The sequence below is a fragment of the Pollicipes pollicipes genome, unplaced genomic scaffold (genome assembly GCF_011947565.3).
Source record: "Pollicipes pollicipes isolate AB1234 unplaced genomic scaffold, Ppol_2.1 Scaffold_7261;HRSCAF=8764_pilon_pilon_pilon, whole genome shotgun sequence".
Lineage (NCBI taxonomy): Eukaryota > Metazoa > Arthropoda > Thecostraca > Pollicipedomorpha > Pollicipedidae > Pollicipes > Pollicipes pollicipes.
This window is the reverse complement of record NW_023597054.1, coordinates 22431148-22450722: the sequence shown is the minus strand read 5'-3', so window position 1 is coordinate 22450722 and position 19575 is coordinate 22431148. Positions and strand designations below refer to the sequence as shown.

The 19575-nt window shown below is 55.9% G+C and overlaps 1 protein-coding gene across 1 annotated transcript in view; it reads right to left on the bottom strand.

Annotated features, from left to right (window-relative positions):
* The window catches only part of LOC119111962 (vinculin-like), a 50332-nt gene that overhangs the window by 22319 nt on the left and 8438 nt on the right, over nt 1–19575 (bottom strand). Inside the window, 3 exon segments of the mRNA XM_037235862.1 lie at nt 515–710; nt 4235–4380; nt 5915–6022. Coding sequence (XP_037091757.1) covers nt 515–710; nt 4235–4380; nt 5915–6022 — 450 coding nt within the window.

The window sequence follows — 19575 nt, the reverse complement described above, 5'->3', positions numbered from 1 at the left end:
GCCCGCTCGCGCCGCCGGGTACAGCGGCGGGAGGACGGGACGGGTCCTGACTAATGACCGTCGCGCCAGCCGCGCCCGGCTCGGCTCGTGCCGCTGTAGTCGGCCCCGGACACCGCTGCTGTTGGCAAAGGGTGGTGCGGTACGGCGGGCCGGCCGTCGCCCGTAACCACGCTCTGACACTGGTGCAGCTGGCACCAGCGGCCGGCGGCCGTCGCACCACGGCTGGTGCCAGCTCGGCGGCCACGCCGCAGCCACTCGGGCGTCGCCGCCGCGCGGCTTAATGACCTGTTTTCTGACGTGTTTTGCGATGTGCGTGCGGTGCGCCCTAGATCTGCAGCGAGGGGTGAGGTGGGCGGGTCGGGGTGGAGCCGTCGCCGCGCCCCGCAGTTGCAGCGTCGACCATCTGGAGCTGGGCAGTGGAGATGACGGCCAGCGAGTAGTACGCGCATGACCGTGTGCAGCCATCGGTGGAAATTACAGATACCTGCCCCTCCAGCGGGCAGGCAGACAGTACCTTGGTGAGGCAGGGGCTGAGGTCCTTGACGAACTGCACCAGGTCCTCCATGCCCTCGATGACCTCGGCCACGGCCAGGTAGTCCAGCACGCGCTTGCACTCGACGATGATCTTGCGCACCTCCGACTCGTCAAAGCAGAGCAGCAGCGACGATGTGCCCTGCAGGATGCCGCGCGAGCCGTCGATCAGCTTCCCCCTGCAGCAGAACGGACGGGCGCGGTGGGTGGGAGGTACTCAGCGGTGGTCGACTCAGGCACGCGGCGAGCACTGCTGTTTGTGAGGTGAGCATCGGGTAACCCACGGGGCAGACTCTTATGGTCTGGTCCGGGCGTGGCTATTTGTAAGCATCGGATAACCCATAGAGCAGACAGTTATAGTCTGGTCGGAGAGTGGCTGTTTGTGATCATCGGATAAGCTACATGGCAGACTCTTATAACCTGGTCGGAGCGTGGCTGCTTATGGGCCTTAGGTGACCCATGAGACGGACTCTTATGGTCTGGTGGGGGGGGGGGGGGGGGGCTGCTTATGGGTCTTGGGTAACCCATGAGACGGACGCTTATAGTCTAGTCGGGGCGTGGCTGGTTATGGGTATTGGGTAACCCACGGGACGGACTTCCATAGTCTAGCCGTGGCGCGGCTGGCTTCCAGCGGTCCAAGACAGACCTATATGTAAACAGGTTTTTAAGCAGGCTGGAGAGCCTCCTCAGCCTAAGCCAACACTCGGAGTTCTGCTGATACGATTTGCTGCACTCGGCCGCGGCCTTTGAATGACCCAAAAATGTCGCTTCTCATCAGCTTTCGTCTTATCTCGCCACACCGCTGGGCGCGTCGGGCGCTCTGGGCGGCCCCGCGGCGCGAGCTGCCGTTGGCGCGGCCACGCCCAGCAGCCGCCGGCGGTCGGCGGCGGTCAGAACGAGCTGCCGTGCCAGCCGACCGGGACCGGGCGGTGCGGGCTGGCCGGTCGTGCGGGCGGGCCGCCAGCTTCGGACCGGCCGCGGGCACCGGGCCGTGCCCTGTTTACAAACACCATCAGACGGACGGGCGGCCGGCGCCGCGGGGGAGACGCCCCTCCGGCCGCGCTGACCGCTCTGCCCGGCCGGCCGACGACGGCCGCTCCGCACCGTGTCTTGTCAACGAGACGGCGCGTGTCGTCACCCGATGTGGCTGCGTCCCGGCGCCGGCGCCGACAGCTGCCCCGTTCTGCACAGTCTCGACGAATACCGAAGGGAGCGAGAGCCCTGCTCAAGGCTGGAGGCTAGGGGCCCACCATCCGGAGTGCTTACTTAACATTCCATGAGTGCGGCAAAATTGCTGGTGTGGTCCTCGCCTTTGATGTTACTCATCTCGGGATGCGCTCACATGTTGGTCGTCCGTTATTTTGGTAGACATAGCATACTTGTTTCGTCCAGCCGTTCGCAAAGCCTGCTCCCGTTTTAAATGCCGCTGCCAAACACAGCCATCTGCCAGCCCACACACTGATGCCGCACATCAACATTCCGCTGTCAACTGCGATCACTCCAACTGCGATCATTCACCTGCCATCACCGTTCGCAACCACCGCAGCGCCAGTGAGATGCAGCGGCTGACTAACGCTACTCTTAAATCTCTGCCAAGCTTCCGTGGCTCAGCGGCCGGACAGATGGACCGCTCATGGACCGGTGGCGTGACGCGAGCCCAGCGGTGGTCCGTGTGGTCCGTCCGTCCAGCGGTGGCCCGTCCGGTCTGGTCCGTCCATCCAGCGGTGGTCTGTCCCGCGCCCGTCACATCTCTAGGCGGCTGGACCAGATATATAGGGTCTGGCACACTGCAGGCCGGGGATCGCAATCACGATCGTGGATCGTCATCGTCGAGATCAATGCCCGGCCTTAGCCAACTCCGCCATCCGTGTTTTTGCCCATGATTAAATCAACATTCAATAATAGAACGCCATAACGAATAGCCTGGAGAATAAAATCAATTGCCGGAAATAACCTGTAGCACTATTCTAGACCAGACGGGCAACCCATACCCCTCAACACTGAAGTCACCAATGTCAGTCATGTACACAGTCACTCTAGGCTCACAACGTCGTTTGTCCGGCCTTCCCCCCCTCCCCCCCGACTCACCCGCCGGGTCCTGCCCGCTTTGCAGAGAGTGTGTCCCTTGCACCTTCCTCCCGCCCCCCCCCCTCCCGCCGGGTCCTGCCCGCTTTGCAGAGAGCGTGCCCCTTGTACCTCACTTTTCACCCTTTCCGCCAGGCCTTGTCCGCTCTGCGGAAAGCGTGTCCCTTGTGCCCCCCCCCCCCCCACCCCCACCCCCATCCCGCCCATCCTGCCGGGCCTTGTCCGCTTTGTAGAGAGCGTGCCCGTTGCACCTTCCCTCTCGCCCCTCCCGCCGGGTCCTGACCGCTTTGCAGAGAGCGTGTCCATTACACCTCCCCTCCCGCCCCTCCTGCCGAGCCCTGTCCACTCTGCAGAAAGCGTGCCCCTTGTATCTCACTTCCCCCCCCCCCCTCCCGCCGAGCCCTGTCCACTCTGTAGAAATCGTGCCCCTTGTACCTCACCTCCTGCCCCTCCCGCCGGTTCCTGTCAGCTTTGCAGAAAGCGTGCTCTTCCAAACTCCCTCCCCTCTCCACTCACTGGACCCTGTCCGTTCTGCAGAGAGCGTGTCCTTCGCACCTCAGTCCGGCAGTTTGTCGTCAGCTGCGCCGTGCGCCCTCGACATCACTGGGTGCAGCCAGTGGCGCTCGTTGCTGCCCATTACGGACGCGTCTACGCAGCAGCGGCCTGCAGCGCGGCCCCCGCCCAGCCGAACGTGCGACGCCCACGCCATACAGCCGCCGCTCATCGAGCGCGTTACGCCCGGACGGGTGACGGGTCATCGGACGCCGCCGGCAGGGGGCTACGCCGGCGGAGCAGGGCCCGCTCGTGACGAGCTCGAACCGTGCTGAGCGCGTGCCCCACCACCTGCACACGCCTCCGCCGCGCGCGCCGCCCGGTGTGACAGTGCGTTGTGATTAAAGCCCAAGTTTGGCAGCGGTACCGTCATTAGTGTTAAGGGCACCGACGAATTAGCCGTACTAGCTGGCTCACGGAAGATAACGCCGGAGATGTGCCTTTGAGAAGATTAGAATGGTCTGTTGAGCTTGCTGGCGACTGGTAGCAGCTCATAATAGGCTTGGGGTTGGCGCCTTCTAGCCGCGCCATGACATGCGCCAAACTGTGCACGCGGCGCGGCCAGAACCGGTTGCGGCGCATTACGTCGTACGACTCGCGTTTTTCCTGTCGCCGCCGTGACCTTGATCACCATTGGAAACGAGGCCTTTCACCTTAAGCAGCTGAGAAAGGGTATACGACGCCCGACTGACTTACATAGTGGATTAAACACTTTAGAGATAGCAATACAGCTTGTGAAAGCAAAATACTAGTTTCAAGCCATAGCCCAAGTGCGACGTAGGGGACATAATTGTCGCATCGCCTGTAATGCATCTACCTTATCGAGTGAAGCAATAGCATCGTCCGCTTTATAGCATCAAAGTGGCTATAAAGCGAAGCGAAGGTCTCAGCCTAAAGTCCTGCACTTTAATCCATCTTTAAGTAGCCCCACACGCTAACTGTTGGCAGGCGGCCAACACTTTCACCAGACTGGTGCGCTCAGCTAATGCGTCCGTGATCACCACCCGGTGCTCCTGCCACTTCCTCTGCACCGTCTCTGTCATGCCGGCGCTGCCCTGTCGCTGACCTGGCCGGTTGCGAGTACGGGTCCATCTTGAGCATGGACGAGGCGTCCTCCAGCAGGCGGCTCGCCTGCTCCACGCGCACCAGCGAGGCCGGCATGTCCTGGCGCAGTATCTGGTCATCGCTGGAGTTGATGGTCTCGCGGCCCACCTGCGGCCGACAGAGGTCAGGTCATGCCGGCTCACAGCGAGAGGCTCAGGCCAAGTCAGCTGACAGCGGGGACCTCAGGTCAAGTCAGCTGACGATGGGAAATTCAAGTCGTCGGCTAACGCCGGAGGCTCAGGTCAAGTCAGCTGACGACGGGAGACTTACGTCAAGTCATCTGATGACGGGAGGTCAAGTTCAAGTCGGCTGACGGCAGAAGGCTTGGGTCAGATCGGTTCACGGTGATTCAGGTCTGTTTCGATTTCAGGTTTTTCCCCAAATGCTACCGTTGGTCCGAAATTTTACGATCGGGTGTTGAAGTCAGAGCTCACGCAAAGAGCACTGCTTAGCGAGGGAGTTCACCCGGAAGTCCATCAATTCAAAGGCCCGGACTAAATCGTATTTTTTTCGATTGAGTAGACCTAGGCATCAGCGACAACGCTAAGTGGTGTTTGTGGCGTGAGCCTGACTTCATCATCCGATCATGAAATTCTACGTGATGCCGGGAGAACTTTGCGACGGAAGCCTGATGTGCCAAATGCTCTGAACAGTCTGACCTGCCCTCTGACGTCACCTGACCTTCTGGCGCAACCGCTCCCACCGGCTGTACCCACCCAACCCGCCACGGGTCGAACCGACCCCGCCACGGCTGGGTAAATCTGAACGCAGGCGCTCTAACCAGCTGGGCTTCGGGAGGGACTTAATGCATTACAATGCCTGGGGCGAGGTTCAGGTCAGGTCAACCCAAGGCGGGGAGTCTCAGGTCACCGCCTGCTCACGACCGCCAGGCTCAGGTCAGGACCAGCTCACGGCGGAGGGGTCAAGTCACGAGGCACGCTAATGTCAACTGCACTTTTCTTACATGGGTGTGTAGTCAATACTTACATATTCATATGTAGTTAACTGCACTTTAAGCTTAACATGGCGGAGGGGATTACGCATGGTACATTGGTCACTGGTTCCCCGGTTCACCATATTCTGTATGTTTACCATACATGACCACGTGTTTGGCTACGCACAACTGGCACTAAAACACAAATGAACCCAAGTGGCACATAAAGCGTAGCTACGTCTCTGGCCATTAATTGATAAGATGACCCAACTAACTGAGACAACTGGCGAGTTCCCTTCACGTCTTCAGGCGAAGGTGAAACTCTCCCAAATCACCCGTACCCGTCTGAGCAGCCGTTAGAGCGGGAGGACTGGACCTGGGGCTAAAGGCCCTATCGGACGGCAGACGGCATCCCTTCAGATCCGGCATCCCGCAGGCATCAGCAGTTAAACGCGGCCACTGGCTTACCTCGTCCCGTCAAGGCGCTTGCTACCTCACCTTGACACACGGATTCGGCAGCTATCTGACCTTGGTCCGTGACGACGGCAGGTAACCTACCCTGACCGGTGAGGTCGGCAGGTAGCCCGCCTCGAACCGCCGAGGCGGCGGCTGACTGACCTCGACCCGCGACGACGGCAGGTAACCTACCCTGACCGGTGAAGTCGGCAGGTAGCCCGCCTCGACCCGCCGAGGCGGCGGCTGACTGACCTTGACCAGGTTGCTGACAGCCCTGGAGACGGCCTGAACGGGCCGCTGCAGGTCGGGCATGGCGTTGCCATCCTCGGCCTCCTCGTGCAGGATCACCAGCCGCGAGACCTGGGGGGAGGCCGGCCAGTCGCGGTTACCTGCTGGATGCGCTCGGCCGGCCAGTCGCGGTTACCTGCTGGACTACCAGCTCGGCTCGCGGTTACCAGCTCGGCCGGCCAGCCGCGGCCACGCCGGCTGCAGCGGCCGCCGCCCGCGCAGAGCGGCAAACGCGCCGCGCCGCCGCCCGTACACGGCTACGGTCCGGACGCTGTTGGTGGCGGCGGTGTGACGCCATGTCCGGCTCTGCGCCGCGGCGCCCTTGTCGCTTCGAGTGCCCCTGTCGCTTCGACTTCGACTGACATCCAGGCCAGCGAGGCAACATCAATACTGCACCTCCATCAGTTGCAGCAAAACCAAAGCGACACCTTAGAACTAAAAAACGATGTTTATAGCGCATATGTCGATGAGCTACGGAGTTCACATGATCACGGCTGTAACACGAAAGTTGTCCTGCACATCATCCTCGCACGAGCGACTCTGCGGTCATAAATCACTCGACACATGGGACAGCAGCTTTCTTTGGCAGCCGGACCGGGTCTTGGCAGCTGAAGGGGACCCAGCCTTAGTATGAAAACACCGTTGGCCCCTTCGCCATCACACGATGCTGAACATCTTCAGGCCTGTACGGCTTAGGCAAAAAGGCTTTGTATAATAGATACGTTTGCTGATTTAGGCTTCAATGCGTGATGTTCTTTGTTTTCTTTATAACATATTTCAGCAGTAATGCAAAATTTACCAACAGTTCGACCGAACGGTTCAGGCTAATACAGTCGCAAGTACCTATATGCAGCACCAAAAAGCGATTGGGTTGGTAACAACCGAACCGAAGGAATTGATGTCACCTGGAACGCAGGTAGCCATTGGAAACATGACAATGAGCCCGCCCTTCAAACCGTAGTGCCGTCTCATAACGCATGGTACACAGACGGAATAGGCCGTGACACATGGTCTCAACGCCAGTCTGGCCTGAACACGTAAGTAACAGCACACGGCACACAAACGAAATAGGCCGTGACACATGGTCTCGATGCCATGTGTCACGGCCTGAGATCTGGCCTAAACGCGTGAGTAACAGCACACGGCACACAAACGAAATAGGCCGTGACACATGGTCTCGATGCCATGTGTCACGGCCTGAGATCTGGCCTAAACGCGTGAGTAACAACATATGGCACACAGACGGGACAGGCCTGTGACACATGGTCTCGATGCCATGTGTCACGGCCTGAGATCTGGCCTAAACGCGTGAGTAACAACATATGGCACACAGACGGGACAGGCCTGTGACACATGGTCTCGATGCCATGTGTCACGGCCTGAGATCTAGCCTAGACGCGTGAGTAACAGCACACGGCACACAAACGAAACAGTCCGTGACACATGGTCTCGATGTCATGTGTCACGGCCTGAGATTTGGCCTAAACGCGTGAGTAACAACATATGGCACACGGACGGAACAGGCCGTGACGCATGGTCTCGATGCCATGTCTCACGGCCTGAGACCTGGCCTAAACGCGTGAGTAACAACATATGGCACACAGACGGGACAGGCCTGTGACAAACAGTCTCCATGCTAATCCGGCCTGAACGCGTGAGTAAAAATACTCAAGTGCGTAGCAAGCACCGATACATGACAGGGAGCCCAGCCGTTACGCGGCAATTTACACATCTCATGTCGTCCAAGGCAGTGCTTGGGCTCTTGCCACAAAGGAAGCGTTCCAGGTTGAAATATGAACAAGAACGCGGTGAACGTTTGAGAGTTACGAACATTGCTTAACGTGACTTTCTGAGCACACGGTTGTCTCAGCATCGAAATTGTAAGAGATACACATGGCAATTTGCAACAAAACCAGTCCTATGTTTTTTCCTTCTCTTTGAAAGATCAAACATCTTCATAACGGAAGACGGACACTAACAGTGGCCGGAAACGTCACCGACGAAATTTTGAAGGAAAATGTAAAACCGAGGAGACTCTCATCTCGACAGTTAACACAGCAATAGATCAAACGCCCAAAGAGTAGGCTCTGATCTCAATATGAGCTATGCAGCAGGGCACGCAACTGCAAGACATGCCGCATTCTCTCGACGGTGGAGCCCGTGCACTCACGCCTCTTTGAGCTCAACCTCCGCTTGGCAATGTTCAGCAACTAAAACCCAAAGGTCTACCGAAGGGACGGGTAGGCGAGGGGCAGTTGTCTATCCATAATGAAGGCGGCACTGATCTCTGGGGACGACAGCTCTTATGCTGTCGAAAAAAGCCAGCGCCGCCGGGTGGGTTTCCACTGTGTAAAGGTGAACAACGAGTCCGCTGGGAATTCAAGGCAGGAGAAGCATAGGACACGGTCATCAGAAGAGCAGACGCCGATCAAGGCACGACTCCCGGCGCAATAGTACCCCCCCCCCCCCCCACCCCTTACGTTATTATGCACATGTCATGATCGGGACGTGGGGCCGCACAACTTAACAATGACCGACGGGTCCAAAGAAATGGTCTTTGAAGCAACGGACCGCGTTCCTTGCAGCATGCATGCATTTCGGTGAGCTGCACACACGACCACGTCTTTTCAAATGCATTCGTCGCGCACGAGGATCAATATCACACAGAACGCCAAAGGGGGGGCGGGGGGAACCGACTGGCCTGCCCAACGCGGTCGTTAGTACCAAGCCTGGCAGTAACGCGTCAGAGTTCTGCAGTAATCGGGCGCAGCTCTCAGCATACAGGCGGGGTCAACACTGCCGGCCGCCATCGATCGCGCGGCCGCTCTCGGCTCCGCCCCACTTCGATCGCCCCTGACCCGCCCCCCCCCCCCCCCCCGCCTCCCCCTCACAACTTTGGGGTGGCACGAGTGACAGGACGTACGCGTTATCGCGCGGCGTGCGCTGTCAGTCTGGCAGCCCTGAACCCGGACCGGAGCCGGGCGAGCGCTGCTCTCAGACCGGAGAGGTCAGGAGTACGGCAGCCGGCTCGGTGACGACGAGGCAACTCGTGTCCACGGCCTTTAGTGGCGCCACCACTCGTCCGAAAACAGCCGCAGGGCCTTCCCGTCATCACCGATAGCGCTGTGTCCACGGGCCATACGCTAGGTCACAGCCACCGACATCAGACATCAGACATCTCGACATCAGACATCCAGACATCAGATATCAGGGCTCTAGACATCGGCGTGTTCTAGTTCGCGCCAGCCGCCACGCCAGAGTGGCCTGGACCGCGGCGAACGGTGCTCCGCGTGTCTTGAGCCGCGACCGACCCTGTCCGTGGGTCGGTCGGGGACAGACGCGTGACGGACACCGCCCAGCACGGCTTGGTCCGTGAACAGGCTGAGCGCCATCTTTCACAGCCACGTCGGCCGTGTCGGTTACCGGCCGTGATCGGCCGGCCAGACGCGGCGGCTAAAAATGACGCCGGCCGCAGCCGTGCCGTGCCGTGCCGCTCCGCGCCGCGGCCGACCTGCCGTCACAATGGGTCGGCGCAGGGCGGCGCGGCCGGCAGGGCGGGCGGGGCCGCCCGGCGCTGGCGGGTCACGGGCGTGGCGCGTGCACGCGTGCACGCGTGCAACGCGTGCAACCGCAGCTGACGGGGACGCCCTGCACGCGCCGGCATCACCAGGCAAAATGCAGACGGCAACTGGGTTTACGTGAGCTACGTCCGCCACTCGACGAGCACGGTGCGACATGCCAACCAGATGACGCCGCCTGCGTTGTGGAGGCATATGAGTTCGTATTCCACCAGAGGAGTACTTTTCAACATCGCCGGGGGCAGGCAACATATAGAGGTTATCCAGAAACACTAGGTACCAATTCACGAGCATAAACGTATTGTTCGCCGAACGATATGGAAAGGTCAGCTGACAACGAGCCAAAGAGGGTTGACGTGCCAGCGGCGGACCTGCCGTGCAGGGCAACACGGAACTCCTAACCGGCAACACTGGCGGAAAGGTCGGAGGTAGCAGCGTTGATGCAGTGCTGGCGGATCTTCAGAGGAATTAATGGGATTGATTTTTACCTTGGGTCTTTCCGTGCGGCACCGTGACGCTACCATCAAATGCCATGCTTCCGGAGCTGCAGTGGGGGGGGGGGGGGGGGGGTGAGGGAGGTGGGGGAGCTACCTATCGCTTCCATCGTCCCTCTTTTCTGATGAATTGGAACAAAGCTTGGGTGGTAAGTTCAGGGCACGTGCAACAAGCTTTACTTGTTCTTTGAGCCCATAGCTACCAGCGCAAACCAATCCGAGCAGCATGTTCATTCATTCAGTATAGCATGACTGGAGCGTGGCGTGCCTGAGACAGCTGAGTAGCGCTCTCCCGCCTGCCAGGCCGGCCGCCCTCCTGCGTGGAGAATCGGTGTCGACTGACGGCCAGAACAAACAGCACGCATGGTCCCGCAAGAGGAGTCCGCCGAGCCCCACCTACCTACCGCCGCCGCCGACAGGAGGGCGGTCGGCGGCGGCCCATGCGCCCAGCTATATATAGCCCACTCGCCGCTGAGTAATCGGGCCGAACGCTCGCGCTCTGCGGGCGCAGTGGCTGGCCCGTCTGCTGAGACTGGGGTAACAGGGCAAGGCTGGAGCGGCCTGCCAGACTCCTCTGCTATCCTCAGCGGTCGCCGCTCATCCCCATTTCTGCCAGTGGTGGTGCGCCAACGACAGTCATGCGTCATTACGTGCGCTGATCAACAACTCAGACGGCCACCCCACGACGAGCCCAGCATTAGTATGAAAACTACCACCCTCGCTGTTCGGCGGAGCTCCGCGGCAGCCGAAGGGTGGCGCGGGTGGAGACGTGTCTCCCGATCTGCCAGGAAAGGTGCTGCACCGGCCAACCCTAACCGCTGGTCCAGTGAAGTCGACTCTCTCTCTCTCTCTCTCCTCTCTCTCTCTCTCTCTCTCTCTCTCTCTCTCTCTCTCTCTCTCTCTCTCTCTCTCTCTCTCTCTCTCTCTCTCTCTCTCTCTCTCTCTCTCTCTCTCTCTCTCTCTCTCTCTCTCTCTCTCTCTCTCTCTCTCTCTCTCTCTCTCTCTCTCTCTCTCTCTCTCTCTCTCTCTCTCTCTCTCTCTCTCTCTCTCTCTCTCTCTCTCTCTCTCTCTCTCCTCTCTCTCTCTCTCTCTCTCTCTCTCTCTCTCTCTCTCTCTCTCTCTCTCTCTCTCTCTCTCTCTCTCTCTCTCTCTCTCTCTCTCTCTCTCTCTCTCTCTCCTCTCTCTCTCTCTCCTCTCTCTCTCTCTCTCTCTCTCTCTCTCTCTCTCTCTCTCTCTCTCTCTCTCTCTCTCTCTCTCTCTCTCTCTCTCTCTCTCTCTCTCTCTCTCTCTCTCTCTCTCTCTCTTCTCTCTCTCTCTCTCTCTCTCTCTCTCTCTCTCTCTCTCTCTCTCTCTCTCTCTCTCTCTGCGCCCCTGACCCGGTGGCCTTGGCGGTATGGGATGCCGTGACAGCCCCTGCCCCGCCAGGGGATGGATGTGGGGCATACGTCACCCAGAGGGGCCGACGCATTCATGGCAGCCGGGCGCTGACAGGCGGGGGTGTATTGGCTGACAGACGGGGTTGTATTGGCTGGCAGGCGGGGGTGCGTTGGCACCGCTGTCCGGTGTTCACTGACGTGTGGTCTCACAACACTCGCCGAACGCGGTCCAGCGCAGATCGACCGAAAACGGCACACTGCCGGCCGGGCGGCGATCTTAAAAACAGATCTAAAGAAGTTTTCCGATAGCATGATGCGGTGTCCGTTTTGGCGCAGATTTGCTTGCCTCGCGCGAGAGAAAGCTACCTACGAGAGGTTGCTCGATTTGTGACGGATTTGCCGAATGTCTACCCTCGCATCAAACCCTCAAAGATGTCTACCTCATGGCGTTGAACTAATTCCCTTTTTTAGATCACAAATTGAATTCACAAAGAAGCAAAAAGTGTGGGTAAACGCATGGCCAGATGGGTAGCTTGAGTGTTTCCAAGTTGAGTGGAAGAAAGCCGTCTACGGCTGCACAGATTTGCGGCAGGTTTGTGATGCACTCAGTTTGTGGGGTTTGTGAGGCACTCCAGGTTTGAGGTGCTCTCAGATGGAACTCCAGTTAGCCGAAAGTTGTTTCCCTCCAGGACCAAAGTGTGTTGTAAGCCTGAATCCATAGATACAAGAAAATCTTGCGTCTAGCCAAAATGAGCAAATGGATAAAAAAACTGGAGGAATACAAAAGCTTTCTCTACGGAGAAAACTATGCCCCATTTAGAGCATCTTAAGTCTGCCAAGCATCTGTTCAGCTGCAGCTTCTCTTCACCGCACAGCTTAGAGACCATGCAGCTGCGCGTACATTTACCACATGTTCACCTAGAGCTATTTCTGGCCTATGAAGTCAGTTTAGCATCTCAAAAAATCAATTAGTTCACATATACGAGGTAAAAGTTTGTTTGTGGTTTGATGGCAAGGTAGACATGCGGTAGATGCCACAACTCGGGGCACCTCTTGCGGTTGTCAGACTAACAACTGGAAATGGACAGATCATCCTGGTCTCCCTTTGTGTGAGGCCACGCAGGCCTGCGATGAAATTGGTCCCGCAACATCTCGTCAAAAACTGAAACCGGACCCTAAATCCTGAAAGATCCAGCGAGAAACTTGTGATTAAACCGGACCCTAAATCCTGAAAGGTCCAGCAAGAAACTTGTTATTAAGCCGGACCCTGAATCGTGAAAGATCCAGCAAGAAACTTGTGATTATGCCGGACCCTGAATCCTGAAAGATCCAGCAAGAAATTTGTGATTAACCAGGACCCTAAATCCTGAAAGAACCAGCGAGAAACTTGAGATTGGGATATTGGATGCCGAACGATCCGCCGTCAGTAATGCAAAATGGGCACGGGATCCCAAAAGACGATTCATGATTGATTAAATCATGCGCAGTGTGGGCCCGTCCCTCAGTCATGCCCGATGTCATGGAGTGTTTTACTGGGTTCGAGTAGAATCAGTACTTAAGGTGACATGCAGACTATATGACATAACAAAATTCCGCACCATGTGAGACACAACGGTAAGACAAAGCCTAGTCGCAAGATAGCATACGTCATTACACCAAAGGCGCAGTCAGCGCGTTTGCCGCAGACGAGCTTGGTACCTGAAAGCATTTGTCTTTTGAGGGAACATTTAGGGATAGAAACAGGCATACCCTGCATTTCAGCAACATGACAAACCGGAACAGGGATCCGATCAAATTTGGGATGCAGGTCTTATAAAACAGGTTTTGGGGCATATCCCTGAGAGTTCATATCATGTGTGTTGACAACACCCTCTTTATCACACACAGCTGGTAACCGCTGATATGGCGGGGGCGGAGGTAGTGGATACCTATACTGACACAGTGGAGCGCCCGCATATCAGCTGGGATCCGCCAGTATGGAGGAAGCAAAGGCAGTGGATGCCTACATGGATACAAGACAGCGTCCGCATAACATCTGAGGTCCGCTAGCATGGCGGGGGCGGAGGTAGTGAATACCTACATTGATACAGTGGAGCGCCCGCATAACAACTGGGATCCGTTAGTATGGGGGAAGCAGAGGCAGTGGAATATACATTGGTACAATGGAGCGCCCGCATATCAGCTGGGATCCGCTTGTATGGAGGACGCGGAAGCAGTGGATACCTACTTGGATGCAGGGGAGCATCTGCACAACAGCATGCCAAAGTAGAAGAGCACTGCTTTCACTGAGGACACGTCACCACATTCTAAACTATGATCACGAACGAGCCCCAAGTCGAGTGGTCCGTACTCTTTCTAAGATAACATTTTAAACTTGAGCGGCCCGGCCCGGTGCGGCTATCACAGTGACTGGAAGCTATTCTGTTTGCAGCCACTGGTTACAGGATTGTGCAGATTTCATTACCAAGAAGCCCCATTCTTCAAACCGTGTGCCGCATAAATGGTTCAGTCCTTTGCATACAAGCTGTCTCATCCAGCGGGTTTTTCCCAAGACATTTCATTGTGACAGCGACTCAATCTCCCCCGCTGGATCAACGTGAAACAGGAACAGCGCGGAATGGAACACTTTCAACTTGCAAAAAGGCTGAAGAACATGGATCGAAATCGAGCCCAGATCTCGACAGTCAGGGGCTTCATTGAAACGAGACTAAGTTATGACGACGGAGGAGGAAGCGGGTGATCGATGATCAAAAGCTGAGCAAAAGCAAACCATATACATACATGCATAATCATGTATATATATATATATATATATATATATATATATATATATATATCCGCCAGCTGGGGGCGTTCTTGACGACTGATGTTCAATCTCAGCATCCGGAGCAAGTGAAGACATGAAACTGGGCGCACGATGCGAGCGAATGCACCGGCTACGACGCGCTCCCAGATCCCAAAACTGTCGGACAAGTAATCCCGGTAGATTCGCTAGCAGCCGACCGGAACGAGGCAAGTGACACCTTTCTGAAATGTCTGTGGTATAAATAAAGTTGAGCACTGCAAGCTACAGGCATATATCCCTGTTTATCGTGACCAGTATCTATCCAAAGTATTTGAGCTTTTTTGTTTGCAAGACCTTAGTCAAGCTGAGGAAAACTGTAACCTGTTGAGAATTCACTGGTATTTTCGATTGAAATGGCTGAGCCTGGCCGCAACTACAGCCACCGACTCGTTTAAAACTTTGTTCGTGGATTGGTATGCAAATGCTGCATCAGACGTCTTACTGATTAAATTGCTACCGTTAAGTCACCACCGTTCTGGTGATTAAATGAGGGGAGACGATGATGTGGAATGTGTACAAATGGCACAGAACGTCAAGCGGTCAAATATCACCAAGCCCCTACGACAAAGAGAATGATATCACAATTGTGGTTTGTAAGTGCGGAAATTCACATATGTGCACACAAGGAAGTGCTGATCGTGCACTTATCAGCGAATTGCAACTAGGAGAATATTTCTTACAAAATTTGATCCGAAGGGTTTGAAAGGACGGATTTCTGGATTCAGATCGCACGCCAATTAGAGCACGCGTGAACCCTTAGATCTTACCATCCGATCGTATAATTCCAGTGCAACGGCAGAATTTAATACGGAAGTTTCCGTGCCATGTTCGGCACGGTCCGTCCTCCGCCTAACTCACCTGACCGTTGGCGGCCGCGACCGCCACCGGCCACAAGCCATTCCTGTCAATGGGGAGACAGCGGGCGACTGAGCCATTCGAAACCATCCCGATACAGGTGGGTGGATCGGAACGACCCGCCCTAACCAACTGACCTATCGGGACGGACTGCTGAACACTGCTCGCACATTTGAGCGTAAACGAAGACGAACGTCAATTGCAGATTGTCCTGCCACGCTTTTCATTTTAGTTTCTTCGATCACCGGGAATCCATTGGATTGGCAAGAATGCGCTGGCTGATATGTTACCATTTGAGTTGTTAGAATGTTTGCGTCGCTGTGTTTCCCGTTCACACGTTGTAGTATAAATTCGGCCGACACTCTTATTTAAACCCTATGGTATTGATAATGGTATTGAAAATGTTATTGGTAACGGTTCTGGAAATGGTATTGGTAACGTTCTTGAAAATCGTATTGGTAATGGTATTGGTAACCGTGTTAGTAATGGTACTGGTAATGGCAATGACATTGATAACGGGTTTGGTATTGCCAATGCCAATGACATTGGCAATGGTAATGGTATTGGTATTGGTATTCGTAATGTTATTGACATTGACATTGGTATTTGTAATGGCATTGTTAGTGGCGTCGGTAATCATATTGATGACTGTGGTAGTGGTATGGGTAATGACATTGGTAATGGTGGTAACACGGTATTGGTAACAGTATCCATAATGGTGCTTGCAATGGTAATAGTACTGACAATGACACTGATAACGGTATTGGTAATGGTACTGGCAATGATAATGGTATTGATAGTGGCATTAGTAATGGCAATGATTATGGTACATGTAATGCAACTAGTAATGGTAATGATATTGGTAATGCAATTAGTAATGATACTGGTTATTATGTTGGTAACGCTATTGGTAATGGTATTTGGAATGGTATTGGTAGTGATACTGGTAATGACATCGGGAATGGTATTGGTAGTATCATTGTTAATGGTACTGGTACTTGTGATGGTATTTTAATGGTAATGATATTGGTAATGAATTTGTTAATGGTAATGCTAATGTTAATGGTCTTGACAATGCCATTGTTAGTGGTAATGGTATTGGTAATTGTGATGTCTTCGTCCAGCGGTTCAGCTGAGCTCGGTCAGAGAGAGACGTGTAGCGACGCGGCGATCTGTGTTGGGCCGAATCCAGTGGCGTCCTGACTCTACTATCCCACAAGTACGACATAACATTTAATTCGGGTGAACTATCACTCACAAGTCAGCGTGCATACACGCACATATCACGCGTCCCGTACGGTCCGCCAAGGGACGGCGGTCAGCGCCCGCGGCGGTAGGTCGCATTCCACCGCGCGGCGGAGGCCGCGCTGCGACACGGCAGGGACGGCATGCTGTGCCGCCGGGCCGGCTGGGCGTGCCCACAACATTGATGATATTGGTTGATGATTGATGATATCATTGATGATATTATGATATTGGTGATCGCAGTGGTATTGGTAATGGTATTGGCAATGGTATTGTGCTGGTGATAACCTTGACAATGGTATCGGTAATGGTATTTACAATTATACTGATAATGGTATTGACATGTTGATAATGATAAGCCAATGGTATTCGTAATGGGTACCAATGGTGTTGGCAAAGGTATTTGTAATGACATTTGTGATGATTTTGGTCATGGGGTTGGTAATGCCATTGGTAATAGTATTGATAATGTTATAATCAGTGGTATTGCCAATGGTATTGATAATGTCATTGGTAATGGCATTGATAACGATATCAGTTATGGTATTGGCGATGACATTGGTAATGACATCGGCTATAGAATTGGTAATATAATTGTTAATGACATTTGTAATGGCATTGGTAGTGACATTTGTAATGCTACTGGTAATTATATTGATATTGATAATCCTACTGGTATTGGTGATGGCATTGGTAGTTGTAATGGTATTGATAATCCTATTGGCATTGGCGATGGCATTGGTAGTGTTATGATACTGATATTGGTAATGGTATCGGTAATGATATTGGTAATGGTCATGGCGATGACAATGGTTTTGGTAATGATAATGATAATGGTAATGGTATTGAGGATGGCACCAGTAATGCCATTGGTGATTATATTTTTGATAGTAACTGTTATGGCATTACGGCAGGTGTGATCAGTGAGCGCGCCAAGCAGCGAATGGTTCTGACGTAAGCTTTGCGGGCCTCTCGGAGGGGAAGGGGCGCACGCTTGGGCGTCTGGTGTGTGTCAGGACGTACGCGAATCCCTTACCTGAAGGACCCGCCTACCTGACGCCTCCATCTGAGTGATCAGGCTTGAGTCCCCTCTATACTTCGCCTAGCCGCACAAAGGCCTGTAGCAAAGCTCAAAAACACGCATTGGGCGAGATCCGGTAAACTTAGATTAAAATTTACTTCGGACACGGTCATAAATCCTCCGCGCACGCATAGCCAGCCGGCTTAGCGATGAGATGTAAAGGTGCACGGATCAAGCTTACAGACCGCTCGATATTAATTGTGTTCAGAGTGATCCCCGGGGTCGGTTGCATGATGCCAGACATGTTCCAGGACTTGTTAATCAGTCACAGGCCGCCGTCAACAATGAACTGCATCCACTTATCGATGGAGTAGTGGGCACATTACAAGTTAATGCAATTACGAAAACGCCTTCAATTCACTTACAGGGGACGCTGACTACCACACAATCGACCCCACTGCAATCTACGAGCCAGAAAGCGTTTATCTCATTTGCCTGTTCCATCTTTGATGTACCATTAGCAATCAACTCAGTGGCACGCCTGCCTCTTATTCCGGTGTGGTCGTAGCTGATAAAAAATTCAGCCCCTCATGGTTGGTAATGGCGGATGCAATTGAGCGCGAACAATGATTACGACCGGCTAGACGCTTGTAAGCACCGAACGACCCTTGCCCTGCAATGCCCGCCCATTCAAATTAGGCCGGCAATTTCATTTGTCACGCGGATCACACAAACATCAAGGGGGCGGCGTCATTTGGTGAATATTTCAGCATGCTGTGGGCCGGCTAAGCCATCGGTGGCTTCGGTGGCGGCCGGGTGAGGTCAGTCGTGATCTTGATGTCGCCAGCGGCGGTGACGCTCGCTCTGCTTGCGCTCGGCGGCGCGGCGGCCGCCGGCGGCACCGGCGGCGCCCAGCTGGCGGCCGTGCTGGCGCACATGGCCCGCCGCCGCGACACCGTGCTGCTGCGCGACTGCGGCGCGCCGGCCGACGGCGTGCTGGCGGCCGTACACGCGGCGGCCCGCTCGGTGCAGACGGTGTGTCTGGGCGCGCCGCCGCCGGCCGGCCGCCGCCTGCAGCCGCAGCCGGGGCCCAAGGCCTGCCTCTTCTGGCTGGGCGAGGAGGCGTGGCGGCGGCCCGAGCTGGCGCGGCCCGAGCCGCTGCTCGCCAGCTGGGGCTACCGCTGCCAGCAGCTGGCCGTCATCGAGCGCCAGAAGAACATCAGCGCCTCGTTCAGCCACCGCCTCCTCGACTTCCGGCACGCGCAGGCCATCTCATCGGTGATGACGCCGGCCGACGGCGGCGCCGTCAGGGTGTACGTGCACCACATCGACTGCGTGACGGAGACGGTAAGCGCCACGGAGCTGCTGCGCGACGACGCCGGCCGAGACGGCGACGACGACCTGTTCGTGGAGAATCGCGTCTCGCTACGCGGCCGTCATCTGCGCGTGCTCACGACAGCCGCCGTCGGCACGCTGTTCGCCTACTTCAGCGGCGCGGTGGGCGGCAGCGTGGAGGGCGTCGAGGTCAACATGATGGCCACCATTGCCGCTAACCTGGGCTTCAGCTACAGCTTCGAGAACCCGCTCTCCACGCGCGGCCTGTTCGGCACGCGGAGGGCGAACGGCTCATGGACGGGTGTGGTGGGCGGGATCCTAGCCGGCCGCGCCGACATAGCCATCGGCGACATCTCCATCACGCTGCAGCGTGGCACCGTGGTTGACTACACGCACCCGTTCCACCTGGAGCCCAACGGCCTGATGGTGGCGCGCCCGCGCCAGCTGCCGCGCTGGTTGATCATCCTGCATCCCTTTGATGCCCCCACCTGGATGCTGCTGCTGGTGGCCGTGCTGGGCACGGCGCTGGTGCTGGCCAGCGTGCCGGACATCCTGCCGCGCCGCTGGCCCTGGGGCCGCCGCTTCCGGCAGGCGCTCTTCTTCACGGCCAACACGCTGACCTCGCAGAGCCTGGTGCTGGTGTCGGAGCGCTCGGCGCAGCGGCTCATCCTATGCCTCTGGTCGCTGCTCTGCCTGGTGATGAGCATTTGCTACCGCACCGTGCTCACCTCCGAGCTGTCGGTGCCCTTCTTCGAGAGGCCGATCGATTCGTTGCGGGCCCTGGCGGCCTCCCCAGTCCCCGCCAGCATTATCAACGGCTCAGCCGTGCACAACTTCGTCCTGTCCAACGCCGGTTCCGACTCCACGCTGGCCAGC